This window comes from Polyodon spathula, chromosome 30 (genome assembly GCF_017654505.1).
Source record: "Polyodon spathula isolate WHYD16114869_AA chromosome 30, ASM1765450v1, whole genome shotgun sequence".
NCBI classification, from domain to species: Eukaryota; Metazoa; Chordata; class Actinopteri; order Acipenseriformes; family Polyodontidae; genus Polyodon; species Polyodon spathula.
In genome coordinates this window covers 1430343-1447021 of record NC_054563.1, presented here as the reverse complement: position 1 = coordinate 1447021, position 16679 = coordinate 1430343, and the positions used below count along the sequence as shown (strand labels likewise).

General features: G+C 42.7%; 1 protein-coding gene across 5 annotated transcripts; it reads left to right on the top strand.

The window, feature by feature from the left end:
* The first annotated feature begins 352 nt into the window (after positions 1-352).
* LOC121302857 (suppressor of tumorigenicity 14 protein-like) lies at positions 353-16079 on the top strand. Of its 5 annotated transcripts, none has more exons than XM_041233143.1 (18): positions 354-865; positions 1377-1629; positions 2028-2155; positions 2265-2332; positions 3404-3600; positions 3984-4022; positions 4195-4381; positions 4556-4695; positions 5037-5134; positions 5744-5847; positions 6660-6793; positions 7046-7150; positions 8117-8233; positions 8828-8944; positions 11515-11698; positions 12386-12657; positions 13682-13818; positions 14723-16073. In XM_041233143.1, exons 1-18 carry the CDS (start codon positions 857-859, stop codon positions 14882-14884), a joined length of 2451 nt encoding a protein of 816 aa, XP_041089077.1. In that variant the 5' UTR covers positions 354-856; the 3' UTR covers positions 14885-16073. The 5 variants fall into 5 exon arrangements, with proteins under 5 accessions (XP_041089078.1, XP_041089079.1, XP_041089080.1 ...); XM_041233142.1 differs by having other exon boundaries at positions 1374-1629; XM_041233144.1 differs by lacking the exon at positions 14723-16073 and having other exon boundaries at positions 353-865; positions 1374-1629; positions 12812-13716.
* The last annotated feature ends 600 nt before the right edge of the window (positions 16080-16679 follow it).

Genomic DNA, 16679 nt, shown 5'->3' with positions numbered 1-16679 from the left:
TGGTTTGTTGAATTTCAAAGCTTCTAAAAGGAAAAGCTAACAATAAACGTGGGTCTTCAATTAGTCCACCCAGTTCATGTATAACATTACTGGACTGATTTAACCAACAGCGTATGCAAGGGCGTTACTCCTATAACTAACTGTAAATAGCACACTTACCTAACCCAGCTAGCTAATATATATATATATATATATATATATAATTACACCGAGGAAGGGTTCGTATAAAGAATGCGTCTGCACTGCTTCTTATAAGAGAATGCACTGACGTCATGCGTAAACATCGCCACTGATTCAGTGTGACAGGTCTGCCAGGTGTGTGACGTTGCTCTGTAGGGATACCGTTCCGCAATGAGTGGGGCCACTCTCGTTATTCTGGGTTGTGGAAATCTGCAGTGAATAAGCTCCAAATGCGCTTCACAGACGAATCTTAAATATAACAGGTGTGCCTTTTTTATTGTCTAACCCAATACAGTACCGTCATTCTATTAAAACCTTCAATTGCTTTTGCTGAGTTTCTGGTCTGATTTGAAAACAAAGAAAGAAAGACAAAGAAAGAAAAAGAAAGAAAAGATTCAGCAGTTCCCAAGAACACGGAAAGAGGTCTCCCTTCATTCATGTACTGCACCTGCAACAGCCTGAAGCAGGTAGGCTAGCGAGTGACTGGCTGCCTTGTTCTGCAGTTTGAGGTCGAGTACAGAGAGAAGGGGACAGAGGCATTAGGGAGGATCGTGACAGAAGAACACCATATGAAAGAAAAAACACAGGACACTCAGCTGGCATTAACGCAACAATAGCGTATCAGTGAGATCGCTGCGAGATAGCGCTGTTTCATTGAACTTGATGCACTGAAGAAATGAACACAGTAAGTATCGAAGTCGCTATGCACACTACCACAGTCTGGCCGGCAGCCGGAGCACACAGCAAACACATGCACACTTTCACAATCTTTTTTGTTAGTTTATGTATTTTTTCTGTTTTTATTTAGTTGTTAGGTTAAACAAATTGCCGGTTTATTTATTTATTTATTTAAGTAAGTCGTTTTGTAAAAAATGTATCCAAATTAACACGAGTTTTTTTTGTTAGTGTTTGTTTGTTAAAAGTGAAAGTAGAACATTAGATTTTATTAACGATCCTAAAGTCTTTACACAATGTAACAGCAACGCCACATTTCCACCCCACCGTTATATAGAACAATGAACTGAATGGCCTACATTTTATTATTGTATCGGTTTTTTTTTTTTTTTTTTTTTTTTTTTTTTTTTTACTTTATCATCATCTCTCGTGTAATGGAAATCGAACGCCTCCGATTTGTAGGTCTTTTTGACTCGTCTTGATTGAGAGTTTTCACTGTGTTTTACACTCTCTTTCAGCAGATTTCCTCTGTCACGGGAACGGGAGCTCTCCCCTGGGCTCCTGGTCATCTTGTCCATGCGTGGTACCCGACTGCGTGCCAGCCTGCCTTGTGCCGCGGGTTGAGTGCGCAGCGCGGTCTCCAGGCAGGGCACCAGGGCGCTGCCCCGGCGAAGAGGCATGGCAAGCACTGCCAAGTAGCGTGCATCGGCGTGTCGCTGTGCCTAGCAGTGCTTGTGCTTGGGGGCGCCGGCACAGTTACCTGGTACTTACTGAGTGAGTAACAGCGACTATTGCACCCAAAAGAAAAAATGTACTGTATGCACTGGAAAATAGGTCGTTATACAACTAGAGCTATCTAATCTGCATTCTCCTATACTGAATGTCTTACCTGTTTCATCCCACAATCTGTGCGTTCTCTTTCCTTCCCTGTTGTTGACTGCTTTGCTCATTGGTTAAAAAGGATAATTTCTGCTGGGATAGTTGGTTAGGGTTAGGGTTTATGCAAAAAGATTTGCACATTAAGTACATTGTAACTATGCATAATAACATTGTAATGACTTGTAAGTACACATGAATTTACTAAGTCACTGCTGTGTAAATGCACAGTATTTAGACACACTTGATGTAAAGCGTGAGTTTTTAATGTTTGGTGCTGGTATTCCCTCTGGCAGCCTACAGTTCAGCTGAGAGAATGTATTTCGGAGGATCCTTGCGCCTCACAAATGCCTCATACAGTCCAGCTTTGACAGACAGGAACACTCCAGAGTTCAAGCTCCTAGCCAGCACACTTCAACAGCTGGTGAGCGTTTTCCTTAAACCATTAGCATTAAAGAGACAGTGAGGATGACATTCATGTATTACTGTACCCTTCCCCTCACATTAAACACATGTGCTGCCTTTTGTTACAGTTACGGAAAGCCTTCCTAAATTCTAAACTGGACTGGCATTTTCTAAGCGCCAATGTGACAGCATTCAGGTAAGGTTTACATTTCTTAAAAAAAAAACCCAAAATAAACTGTTTACTCATACAAATGAGTCAACTGACCTTTTGGAAATGCATTGGGTTAACAGTCTTGTTTCCCATAAAAAATACCATCAATACTGCCCTGAACTACACTGGGCAACACTTTACATTGAGTGTCTCTAATTACTGTGTATACAAGGAGTAGTGACTTAGTAAGTACATGAGTACTTACGCATAATTACAATGTTATTATGCATAGTTGTAATGTACTTAATATGGAAATCTTTTTGCATGATATAACCCTAACCCCTCTAATCCTTTTCTGATACAATTGTGCACTTACATATAGTGTGCAAAAAGATTTACACCTGAAGTACATTGTAACTATGCATGCTAGCATTGTAATTATCTGTAAGTACACATTTATTTACTAAGTAGCTACTATGTAAATACATAGCAATTGTAAAATGTTATCCTACAAACCATAAGGGGGTGGATAAATAGCAGATAAATAATGTGTGCAAATAAATGACATGCGATCGCTAGTGTCTGTTTCAGATACGACTTTCTAGTAATTACAGCTGTGGCCAAAAGTTTTGCATCACCCTATAGAATTAACTAATTTTACTTCATAAAGTCGAATGAACCTTGTGTTGAACAGTGTATCCTTAACATACTGAATTGCATAGCGCTTTGTAGTTTTCCATATACTTCAGGAAAAACTGACAATTAAAAAATGTGACATTTTAAATTCTAGCATGAAACACCGTACTATTATGGCTTCTGGTAGACTTTTGCAATAAGAGCAGAGTGATGTGGTTGTGAAATATCAGAGTTATCTTAACAAATGTATTCTTCTTGTTTGCATCATTTTCTGTTTCAGTCATCATATCCTCTTGATTTTAAACCTGTTGACCTTAATAAAGCTCTCCAATGTTTGTTTGTTTTTTAAACATTAATTTCCGCACATTTAAATCCCATTAGTAATAAATGATCTTTCCCTTTTCAAACATTTAAAAAACAAACAAGAAAAACAAAGCCAGACCAGTTTGGATTAATAAATACCCTTCCCCTTTGTTTCAGTGAGGGCGGTGCGGTTGCTCACTTTTCTCTCGTGTTTCTTGTGGAGGTTGAGGGCTGGCCGGAGCACAGTGCTGTCCCTGCAGCAGACGCTGTGAGTGCGCTGACCAGTCACCTCAGGGAGATGACCTCCTCCCATGGGAACAGCAGCGCTCTCCTTGGTCATTATGAAGTGGATGCGGCATCGATTGCCATTTATGGTACTGTGCCAGCACCCCCACTGGGGTGATAGGGGAACGGGATTAGGGTGATTGGACAGTATTGGCATGCACCAGTGTGTGTGTGTCTGAGTTATAGAGGGTGGTATATGCCTGCAGCACGTTTCAGGTGTGATTGACAGCTGAGGGTCCAATGGGTGCTGGTTTTATTTGGGTTGTTATAGGTGTTTGACTCCCAGATGGGAGGGATAAGGGTTTTGATTAGATAGGAATGCCTTGCAGTAAATAGCTTTGAGAATCTAGCCTTATTGAGACTAGTGCACAGGGACTCTACTGTGAGGCCCTGAGGCACTGTGGATCAAGCCTGTGTACTTTCCTGTCATTTCAATAGTGCTTTTAAATCATGGTGTATCCTTTCTTTACAGAATCAAGTCTTGAGGAATATTTACTGTCTTCACAGGAAGGTGAGCCCCTTGAATCCTAACGATGCGACCATTTAAGGGTGAAACGATTGTGCATGCCATCTTTTAAATGCATGCTTGTCTCATATTACAGTACCGTTTTTATTGCTAGTTCTATGACGTGAATTTTAAAGCATTGACTCCTCTGATCCCGTTGTGTCTTCGTGCTTTTCAGCATGTGCAGTTGTGGATAACAGGATCAAGTGGCACGGTCCAGCTGCGTGCCACTGGGAGCTGAGAGCGCCTGCTGGCCAGCTCGTTCAAACCACCTTTCAAAACGTTATCATGGAAGGGGACTGCCACTCAAACTCTATTGCAGTGTACGACTCTCTGGCAGCTGGACAAGGACGGCTCCTCACAAAGTAAGGGCAAGATTAAGGGGGGTCACATAGGAAGCCAGTCTCAAATGCATAACATGACATAAGCATAATATATTAGTAAGGCAACTGTGAACTGCCTGCAGTGTGAATGTGTTTTCTCTCATGTACAATACACCTGTTCACAATACACTGCACGATGATTCCTCCCTTTCCCAGGGTCTGCTCCTCCAGCCAGCTCCCACCCCTCCAGCCCCTCAGCGTGGTTTCATCAGGAAGCGTCATGTTAATCGCTTTCCAATCACAAGAGAAACGCTTCAATGAATTGGAGGCAACAGTGCGATTCATAGATGATGTCAGTAAGTAGATTTATCTTACGCTCACTCTTATTGTACAGAGAAACATACAATTTACACTAAGCACAAAAACTGTTCATATGATACCACTTTCATTAATCACGCCATGTTTTCATTGTGGGCCTAAATTTCATAAAACTTGAACATGCTGCATGTCCCTAAAACGTGGTAGAAACCTACATGTTCAGCACATCGAAAATCCAGCCCACTGCGAGTTATGCAGAAATCTCACGGGTAGAATATGAACGTGTTATGAACGCCATCAGGATTGCAAAGTCACGTCGATCTGCATGAAGAGGACAAAGGTCTGCTGACCAACAGGTTTCAATCCTCTAAACTTTCAGGTTGTGGAGGCAGGATCACGTCCTTTAATGGATCTCTCTCCTCTCCGTTCTACCCCACTTACTATCCACCGAATCGAGACTGCCTGTGGACAATAACTGTGAGTAAATCACTATTCCAGGTTATTGGTTTAACAGCGTGGGCTGAAATCTGAGTAAAACTAAAGAGAGTTGCTGAGTCTGGTAGACAAACATTTGGACATGTATCTTTTTCAATGGGGTCCCCAGTAAAGGCACTACACGATCAGGACTGCTGATCTGAGTCCTGCTCGTGCTGAGTTGACGACCTTGGCCAGGGTTCAGCTGACCTCATTGGGTTTCAATGACCCCCCTGCTGGTCAGTTACTAAAGGGCTGCTTTTTAAGAGGGGTAGGCTAATTGTACTGTATCGTATGCTGTTGATGGATGGGGTTGTTTATTGTAACTGACCTGTGGCAGCATCAGAAGCTTACAGAATACTTGAGACATTTCAGTTTGTACGGCCTGTGCTTTCATGTATTGCTCTTCTCAAGAGAGACAGCACAAGTTGAGATAAATCCCTGCCATTAGGATGGAGAAACCCTTCAACAATGTCAATTAACTCTTGAACGCTGAAAGGGATGTCTGATTGTCTAGCTTCTAGTTTGACCTCATTTGCCCTCCTTTTAGGAGAGGGGGCACTTTGTTTTCCAAAGCTGATGAGCGGATAAATATTGTCTTCTTTACTGTAGGTCCCTGCTTCTCATCTGCGGATTAGGATTGGATTTGTGACTCTGAAACTTGACGGAGTGCAATCAGACTGTGATAAAGATTGGGTCTCTGTTAACAGTAAGAGGTAAACCTTGCATAGTCGCATTACTCACTGCAGGCTGATTGAACTGTATCTCTACCCTACATGACAGTGTTTAAAGCACTGCATGATTCCACAAGGGCTTTCACTACTAATGAGATGAGGGTCTGTTGAGCTGATCTGATCAATGACACGTTTACAGGCCCACATATTGAAAGGGCTGGTTAAAACCCTCACGTTTATCAACACACATGCAGGGACAAGTCTGGCTGAGGCTGTAAATAGTCATTTAAATGGAAATACAAACCCTAAATGGCTTAGTATTTTACTAAATATTTAATCAAAAAACGTACAATTTTATCAGGATTTTGCATTGATTTCAATTTTTTTTTAACTCTTGCACCATTTCTATTGTATATTGTTACATTGTAACTCATGCATGTGAAAATTAATGTCAGTAAAATATTATAAATACAAAGTCGTTTTTTTACTGACAGTGTGTACGGCGGTTTAAGCAGTAAAAGACTGTTTGCGGAAGGTTTAAATGTTTCATCTATTAAACACAGATTATAGCCTTAGCCCGTCCGTAACACGAAAACACTCAATGAAAATTCTAAAGTTAAACTTCAATTTAGTTACCGTCCACTTAGATCCTTATAAACGTGACCTTCATTGTAATCCCTATACTCTGAATGAGGCAGCATTGCAGGTTTGGTGCTGTGGGGCTCAGTCACTGTCTTGTACCCCCTTAAACACAGCTCTGCCCAGGCTCTGATTCAAAGCTGTGGGTTTGCACTTGCTTTCTCTGCTGTGCTTTGCTTTGCTTGCTTTCTGAAGCGCTCACTGTATCTCTGTAGGTACTGCGGTGTGAGTGCAGTGCCCCCAGTGGTGGCGAGCAGCTCCAACGTCCTTACTGTTCAATTCCACACAGACTCAGCAGGGACCAGCAGGGGGTTCTTAGCGGAATATTCAAGCTTTAATCCCAAAGACAGTAAGTTCAGTGGAATCTTGTTCCTTACAGTATGTGAAAGGGGAACTAAAACAGGATGCCAGCAAACCTTTTTAAAACCTTGCAGAGATCTCTACATCCCTTTGGGCTAGATTCTGCAATTTAGAATTGCAGTTGGCGTTTTTCCTTTCAGATATAAATCTGCGCTAAGAGGATTTGGGTTCAATAGTTTGGAGAATCTAGCCCTGTATCACAGTACTTTTTCTAATGACCTGGTATGTTTCAATGCCCTAGCTTGCCCAGGGATGCACCCCTGCGGGGACGGCTCCTGTGAGCCCCTCAGCTATAGATGTGACGGCTGGAATGATTGCAGCGACAGGAGTGATGAGCAGAACTGCAGTAAGTACAATTAAAACACTTAGCATGCATTCAGCACCTATACGAGCATGCGTTCAGCACCTATACCAGCATGCGTTCAGCACCTATACCAGCATGCGTTCAGCACCTATACCAGCATGCGTTCAGCACCTATACCGGCATGCGTTCAGCACCTATACCAGCATGCGTTCAGCACCTATACCAGCATGCGTTCAGCACCTATACCAGCATGCATTCAGCACCTATACCAGCATGCATTCAGCACCTATACCAGCATGCGTTCAGCACCTATACCAGCATGCGTTCAGCACCTATACCAGCATGCGTTCAGCACCTATACCAGCATGCGTTCAGCACCTATACCAGCATGCGTTCAGCACCTATACCAGCATGCGTTCAGCACCTATACCAGCATGCGTTCAGCACCTATACCGGCATGCGTTCAGCACCTATACCAGCATGCGTTCAGCACCTATACCAGCATGCGTTCAGCACCTATACCAGCATGCGTTCAGCACCTATACCGGCATGCGTTCAGCACCTATACCGGCATGCGTTCAGCACCTATACCGGCATGCGTTCAGCACCTATACCGGCATGCGTTCAGCACCTATACCGGCATGCGTTCAGCACCTATACCAGCATGCGTTCAGCACCTATACCGGCATGCGTTCAGCACCTATACCGGCATGCGTTCAGCACCTATACCGGCATGCGTTCAGCACCTATACCAGCATGCGTTCAGCACCTATACCGGCATGCGTTCAGCACCTATACCGGCATGCGTTCAGCACCTATACCAGCATGCGTTCAGCACCTATACCAGCATGCGTTCAGCACCTATACCAGCATGCGTTCAGCACCTATACCAGCATGCATTCAGCACCCAGTATACATTATGACTTTGGGGAAAAATGAAATAGCCTTTGCTGCCTCACGGTGCCTTTGTAAATGCAGGTAAATATGAATGAGTTCTGTTCATTTCAGCGTGTCCTGGAGGGTTGTTCAGGTGTATGAGTGGAGAGTGTGTGCCTAGCACGCTGCTCTGTGACGGGACACCAGACTGCAAGGATGAGAGTGACGAGGACAGCTGTAACGGAAAGGGTAAGAGAACAGACTCGCCTCGCAAGAAAGGAACTAGATATATGATCCGCAGGAATACTCCATTGTGCATACACTGTAAGGAAAGATATTAATCCACAAACTAAAAACTGCAAATCTGAGGTCATGATGTTGACCCCGTTCACTCCAGGCTTCTGCGCTTTCACCCAGGTCATTATCGTAGTGAGATTCCTACACAGGAACAGCCGAGGAGGAAAGACCCCTCGTTATTATTATTATTATTATTATTATTATTATTATTATTATTATTATTATTATTATTATTATACTGGGCTATTAGTACTAGTATTAGTAGTGCTTTCCATTAGAGGGATTCAATGCTATGAGCTTAGAAACCACAAGCTAATGCTTTATTAGAGGATTCAGTACTAACAGTACTAGTATTACTGCCCTTATAATGACTTTTGCAGCTTTGAACAGCAGAGCCTGATACAGTATTATTTAGCAATACATCACAACACCTTAAATAAACTTTCTTACTGCAGTGAATCCTCTCCTTGTGCTCCTATGAAGTGTGATTTGAATCCCATGCAGATCACAATGACACTCCTGACTCATTCCCTCCTTCCTCCACAGAGGGGGCCTGCACATCCAATGCCTTCCTCTGCAGTGACAGGAAGTGCATGGCTAAACCGAACGCCCAGTGTGACGGTGTTGTGGACTGTCCCGACTCCAGCGATGAGCAGCACTGTGGTATGTTTATTTCCTGTGCTGGCTGCACAACAAACACACGACACATCTGAAAAGCATCTGATGATCTGGATATACAATAAGACATGAAACCCTGATCCACAAGCAGATGAGAATTTGAAGCATATACAGGAGCTTCTGTAAATCAAGGTCAGGACATTAGGTCCAGAAACAGAAATGCTGTCCGAGCTGACAATTCAATAGTGATTGGATCTTAAACAGACAGCAGCCGCTGTCTTCAAAAAGACACTGGAATCCCAGCCTTGGGCAAGACCGTCACTTTCATTGCCATTGCGATCCAGACCTTCAGAAACCTCCTCATAGAGTGCCATCTGAATTTAGGGTTAACTTCGAGAGATCGTTCGGAATGAGGGGCAAACATTAATGCCTACGCCCTAGGAAACATAAGCCTCATCTTCCTCTCACACCCGCCGGCATTGTGTTTAGTGACGTTAATAAGGGGATCAAGTTTTTGAAGAGATTCCGGAACTGAAATTTGAATTCATGTTCTTGCCAAGCAAATGTCCCAGTCCTGACATCCAATAGCATTGTTGACACAAGTGTATAGATATAATATGTATAGCTCCCTGGTAAACCAGCTGGCCTACACCCTTATTGTAACTAAACCCTCAATGACACATATCATTTGACAAAATGGGTGCCACCATACAGCCCTGATAATATAATAGCGATCTGTCCACAGGGCCCTCAGTATTGCAGGTATTTCTAACAAGGCTGTATCCTGTTCCTCGGATCTCTCCTGCCATAATTACACCACAGTAACATATCAGGGAATATCATAGCAGCTCCATCGCCTGTGGTTTTCTAAAAGGAATATTCAGGATCATTTATTATTTAATTTGCGTCTCATCAAGTGTACATTTATCTCATGGCTGCTGCTTCTATACACCTTGTTTTACAATCGAATCATAATCTAAAGGGTATCAGAAGCAGTGACCAGTTTTTCGTTTCTTTTGAAGTTGGTAATACAAGTTTATTAAGGCATCTATCTATCTATCTACTGTAAATACTCAACTTCCCCACGTTTGGGTTTGTTTACCGTACCTTTGTCAAGGGAAAGCGTGTTTGAAGACAAACAGTGGAGGTACTTCTAGGTTTTTGAGGCCCTTGTAACTGAACTCATTTATTTCTATTTAAATCTGTTAATGTGCTTGTGATGCAGTTTTGGAGTCAGTTAATGATGTTTCAATCCACTATATCAATATATAAAAGCTGGACTCACGAGGGGCCTGATCAGAAGAGGGTGCAGAAGTGTGATGAGGTCAATGCTCATGTTGCGTCTCCCTCTCTTCTGAATTTCATTGATCTTTGCAATCTGCTGTTATGTGAAATACCACCTATAACCTGTATGTGTTTGTAATCTAGAGTGTATACTACAGCACGCACACCTGCAGTACATCTCATGATCAATGGAACACCGTCCCGGTACTCTTTTCTATAGGCAGCAGTAGTGCGGAAAAGGGCATATTCTATTACTAACTACTTTTAAGAAGGCTAAAAATGCTGACGAAGGCGACAGCAACAGTGCATCGACTACGACTATGGACACAAACAAAGCCACTGACACACACACACACACACACACACACACACACACATAGTAAACCATTCTGACAAGATAGAGAAAGATACTTTGTGGAAATACGTACAAATTAAAGAAATGCATTACCTATGATATGTGTTACTAATGTTCAGTGTACAAATAAAATGTGAATCCATATAAAAAATCATATCTTGTTTCAGAAGATCTATATTTTAGTGGTGTTCCGATCCCTTCAGATTGAGGACTACACCACTTTTCATGATACAATAAGTGAGGTCAGGTGATCCACCCCCTTTGTCTGTTAAACCTGCTCAATTTCTGACTCGGGTGCCTCAGTCTCACATGAACAATGCAGTCAGTCAGTGCTACACTGCCACTGTGCTCCCAGGCTGTGTAGCAAGGCAGGCTGTACAATCCGTGCTATCTTGAGAGTCATCAGCAGCCTCCCCAGTGAATGTATGACTCAGCGAAGAGAAACTGTGTTTCAATTGTACTCCACTGCAGAGCTTTGCACAGCACTGTGGCTTTCATCATAGGAACTGGACTGCAGCTCGCATTTGCTGCGCTGCAGACAATGGCCATTCTGTGCACCGTAGTAATGTAGGTCACAACCTAATCCAGGGAACCTGACGTGCTTGCAGAAAGAAAAGCAGGCAGATTGAGGGGAGAGTATCGATTTAGCTCCAGATTTTAAGATGGTACGGTAAATACCATTTATCATCCACAGAAAGATTTTATATATAGTTTTGTGTGTGTGTGCATGTGCATGTGTGTGCGCGTGCGTGTGTGTTTTCTAAGGGGAACAATAGGTCTAATAAATAAAACAATAAATACAATTTTTGTCAGGACTTTTTTTTATGTTTATAATACCTACTTAGCAGAAAAACTGAAGCTCATTTTTTTAAAGTAAGATTCTAGCAGCATTTGAGGTGTTGCTGTTCCTATAATGAGACCCAGCTATGAATGCCAGCCTGTCGCTGTATGCAGTTTAACCACGTTCTCTCTCCAGACTGCGGGCGTCGCCCTGTCCTGCAGAGTCGCATTGTCGGGGGCCAGAGCGCGGGGCTGGGGGAGTGGCCTTGGCAGGTGAGCCTTCACTTCCACCAGCGGGGGCATACCTGCGGGGCCTCGCTCATCAGCCAGCGTTGGATCATATCGGCTTCCCACTGCTTCCAGGACTCGGGTGCGAGCAGGTACGCTCCAGCGTAGCTCCTGCAGACTGGATCAGTATAGAAAGGCACTGCTCCTAGTTCTGCAGGAGCACTGATTCTATACGGCGCTGGTGAAGCACAGTGTGGGTGTATTTGTGTGTCAAATCCACACTCTCCAAGTGCCTTATTTTACATGTTACAGCTATGGCCAAAAGTGTTGCATTGCACTGTAGAATCAACTCATTTTGCTTCATGAAGTCCAATGAAACCTGCTGGATAATGTTACGTTAACATACTGAATTACATACAGCTTTGTAGTTTTCCATATACTTAACTAAAAACTGAAAAAAAATTGAAAAAGGTGACATTTCAAAATCTAACCTCAAATACTATACTACTATTAGGGCTTCTGGTAGACTTTTGCAAAATCATTTTGTAGTTTCTTTGATTACATAGTGCTAAGTAAATGATCTAAATTATGTTCATATAGATTTATTTTTTTTAATGGTCTCAATCCTAATTGTAGGTGATGCAAAACTTTTGGGCAATTTGCAGGAAATTTACAGACAATCAGAGACTGCTCAAAAGCCCCTAAATTAATTTCTGGTGTGGTCACTTTTTTGGGTGCGTTTTTCCACTCTGTAAACAAATGCATCACTGAGCTTTGAGAATGCAGCCTTTGAACTCAGTCCAGCATCAAGCCTTACTGATCTGATTCGTGTGTTGCAGATACTCCAGTCCCTCTTTGTGGTCCGCGGTGATTGGCACACACTTACAGAATCTAACGGCCACCAAGCCAGTCACACACACGATCAAGCGCATCATCACCCATGGGCGCTATGATGATGTGTCACTGGACTATGATGTTGCGTTGCTAGAACTGGCAGCCCCCGTGGTGTACGATGATAATATTCAGGCTATATGCCTACCGGCAGCCACACACGTGTTCTCCGTTGGGCAACGTTGCTTCATAACAGGCTGGGGACTGCTCAAGGAAGAGGGTAAGGGAGTCTTTCTTCATTTATTACCCAATTTTACAGCCTGCCGTTCACCGGTTTGGATCTTATTTATTTATTTATTTATGTATTTATTTATTTATCTTTTTAATTCAAGGTCCCCATTTATTTAACCCCGATTATTTTCTCCCCAATTCAGAATGTCCAATTATTTTTTCCCCTCGCCTCAGCAATTCCCCACAAAGCTCAGGAGAACGGGGCTTCCTCCTATCCCACGACCCAGCCAGTTTCCTTTTTCACCCCGGAACTCGAGAGCGGATGTCAGCGAGCTACCGGCCTTTAGTGGATGAAAGCCAGCCCTGCAGATGTCTGCCTGAGCTCACTGGGCATCTGGCCAGTAGGGTACGCTGTAGCGGGATGAGGAGAAACAGACCCTGATGCTTTTGCCTCCCTTACCCGCTGGAGCACCAGAGCCAACTTTTATACAAGAGGAGTTGTATACAAATAACTTTAGAGAAGAATGCCATACACTATAGCGCGTTCCTTTGTGGTCAAGTTACTTTCCCCCCCTATACCAGGAATGTATATTGTGATTTAATATTATTTTAAAAGGGCACCTGAAACATTTAGAGAAATAAGAACACAGGCTTACCTTGAAACTGGTATTAATAGCTGTTCTTTCTGCTTTTGTACGTTGCACTGTTGCGTTTACAATTTCTATTTGCAATTACAATTCCCTGTGCATGCAGAAAGCAGAACTCTGTGTAAACGCAGCGTCTAATATACTCCTTAACATCTTGTTTTATTTCCTGATCTGGATTTTCATATGACTGGGTATTACGCTTTATAGTGGAACCTCTTTTTATCCAAACTAGTGGCAGCAAGGGACTGTTTGCAAACTGATGGGTTCAGAAGAGTAAGTAAAAAAGCGATAGGGGGGGATTTTATTAGCTCATTTTTTCTTCTCATGAGAGAAATGAGTGCAATACGTACCAGGTCACCGGGTGGGGAGGGGGATAACAGAGGCATTTACAGAATGATGACAATGTGATTCTTCTCTTCATTATAGGCACACTTCCTGTGGTACTCCAGCAAGCCCCAGTGATGATCATCAACCAGACCTTGTGTAACAGATACCTGGGAAACGCCCTGAGCCCCAGAATGCTGTGTGCGGGGTACCTGAGCGGGGGGGTCGACGCCTGCCAGGTACAGAACCAGGGTGTTACTGCCCATTCCAGTCCTCAATTGAACATGAGCCCAGGCACAATAGCGATGGGCTTAGTTTCAGGTTTCTACACTCACCTAAGGGTGTATGACTTACTGTGAGAATACTGCTAAAGATTGTCTGCCCGCGTCACAGTCCCAGAGTGGGTGAGGCTCAGGCTTTTTTCTGGAGATCTGTACAGTATGTGACGTGCTAAGGGAGAGGAGAGGAGCATTCTAAAATAGATCTGACTTTTCTTTTTTCAGTGCCGGTGATGCGAGGTCTCGTTATAAATTCATTCATTAGGGCTCCCCTGTGGTTGATTCAGTCAAGGGCGAGTCATGCAGTTTGGAGCTCATTGGTTTGATTACTGGTCGTGCTGAGCGTGAGCATTGACTGGCTGAATGGCCTCCTCTCGTCAGCTTGGGTTAGTTCACCTCACTGCGCAATAGTGACCCCAGCTGTCCTGTATAAGCGATTGGCCTAGCGCGGGATCGAAAGACGCCTGTTTATATTCAGTCTTTAGGTTGGTACGGAGACACAATCAGATTGGGAATTCCATATTGTGGAGAAAACGGATAAAATCTAGTTTTCAATGTAATTAACAGAAAAGAACATTTGGGCTCTGAAAAAAAATATGCAATTTTGGTAGAACTAAAACATGTTTTTTTTCTTTTTCTGTGTCTCCTTTAGCCAAAAATGTGGGACAATTGTGGTGCCAGGTGTCACTACAGGGATAGAAACAGTACTCCCGCTGCAGAGCAGTTTGATCCATTCCTGGTTCTACTATGAGTTTAATCAGACACTCCTGAGCTTGTTACCTGTACACTGTGTCTCATCAAGCTCACAGTTGGGTAACACTGCTATGCAATCAGAGTCTAATTTCCTTCCCTTCTGTGATTGCAGGGGGATTCTGGAGGGCCCCTTGCCTGCGAGGCTCCTTCGGGGAGCTGGTTCCTGGCTGGGATCGTGAGCTGGGGAGAGGGTTGTGCTCGTTGGCACCGTCCGGGCGTGTACACAAGGTTAACGAAGTTCCAGGAGTGGATACAGCAGCAGACTGAGAGCTGACACCTCTGCTGTGTTAAACCAGAATGGCTGCAAAAAAACAACGACAGTCGAAGAAACAACTGAGCCAGTCCATTGCAGGCTGTCGTCCACAGCTGTCAAGAGCTGCATCTGTTGGATTGAGCGTGATGTCTCTTCATTTCTCTTAAAGAGTGTATTCACACTTGTTTTGTTTGGGCTGATTTTTTCGGCTCAGCTAGTTTTACTCTAATTAAACAGAGTCACTTCTCAAGAGGTGATCTCAGTCCATTTGAGCAAAAGGACTGAGTTTGGTTTGTGTGTTTCAGTGCATTGTGAAAGCACAGTCAGTTCAGAAAAATGTTGAAGTGAACCAGCAAAAAGAACGGAGTCCTTTAGAAGTGAACCGAGTTATTTTGCACAGAGGTGTGTACAGTATGTGAATACAAAAGGAACTGAGTTATTTTCCTCCAGAGTTTGTTTCCAAGCAAACTCAGTTCGGTTTGTTTAGAAACTAAACATCTGTGAAAATACCCCCCCCCCCCCCCCAACCAAAACCCCAGTAAATTAGTGAATGGCTCTTACGCAAGAAAATATACAGGTTTTACAAACTGCTGTCTGCACAGCCTAATAGGGTATTAAGCAAATTATACCTCGATACCATGAGCTTGGACTGAGCGCCAGTCCGCGCTGAGCCGGGTTCTCCCGCAATGCTTCTGAACCCCTATTCATAGTCTATCGAAGCTGAGTGAAACATTTTCGACAGATGTTGCCGGTGCTTTCCCAGCAAACCAAAACTAAGAACTACAGTAGTTTCCAAATAATATTATGTGTCACTGTCACATTTTCACTGTGCTACTTACTGCACTTGTTTTATTCACTTCTGTTGGCTTTTTCTAGTAAAAGAGGACAACTTGCGTGTTCCTAATTAGGTATATAACAAAAAAACAAAACAAAACAAAACGATGCTGCATTGCTGCGTGGAAATAGATCAACAGCACGGAGTTCTGACCAACACTGTCTCTATATTACCACTAGAGGGAGCTCATCTACTGCAAGCCTCACTGGTATTCTGAACGAGTGGGGAACTGCTGCTGCCCAACTTGTACAAATCTCTTTTTTTCATACGTATTATTTTAGACAGTGAAATGGAATTATAGGATATGCATATGTGTGCACCATAATAAGTTAGACAGTAATTAAATTCCTCGTTACAGAGAGGGATTTTAATGAATGTTAGAGTATTGTAAGCCATGCAGATATGAGAAGAATATATGATTCCTGAAGCAATGGCCATTCTGTTTTTATTATTATTATTATTATTATTATTATTATTATTATTATTATTATTATTATTATTATTATTTGGATTTCTTAGCAGTCGCCCTTACCCAGGGCGACTTACAGTTGTTTACAAAAAATCCATATCAAGAATTACAGTACAATTAAGAGCAAGATACAAAATACAATGACTAATATATAATGTTTTTAAAAGAATCTGTACAGTGATGGGGAAATGCAACAGTGCAATTGTAACAGGTGGTAATTTTATATAAACTAAACAGTTAAGCAGTCTCTTCCAAATCAAGAATAGTAAGGAATAATTCTAGCAGTCAAAAAATATACCAAGTACTGACCCACTAAATAACGTAAATAATGTCAATTCCATAAAAACAGAAAAAAAATTCAAGGGTCTTAAGCTCTGCCACTGTTTAGATAATTAAAGTACACCCTGTTATATTCTGCGTCACTTTAAAATAAACAGAGAAAAAAAACATAACAAAAAGGAGCCACTTGGTCTCCGAAACTTCGGGCAGAAGAAACAGGAACAGGAGGTCCA

Bases quoted from the DNA above. Each gene is read 5' to 3' on its own strand.
- LOC121302857 (XM_041233142.1), top strand. The intron at 5,848-6,659 runs GTAAACCTTGCA...GTATCTCTGTAG, and splicing joins GTCTCTGTTAACAGTAAGAG to GTACTGCGGTGTGAGTGCAG. The intron at 12,658-13,681 runs GTAAGGGAGTCT...TCTTCATTATAG, and splicing joins GGGACTGCTCAAGGAAGAGG to GCACACTTCCTGTGGTACTC.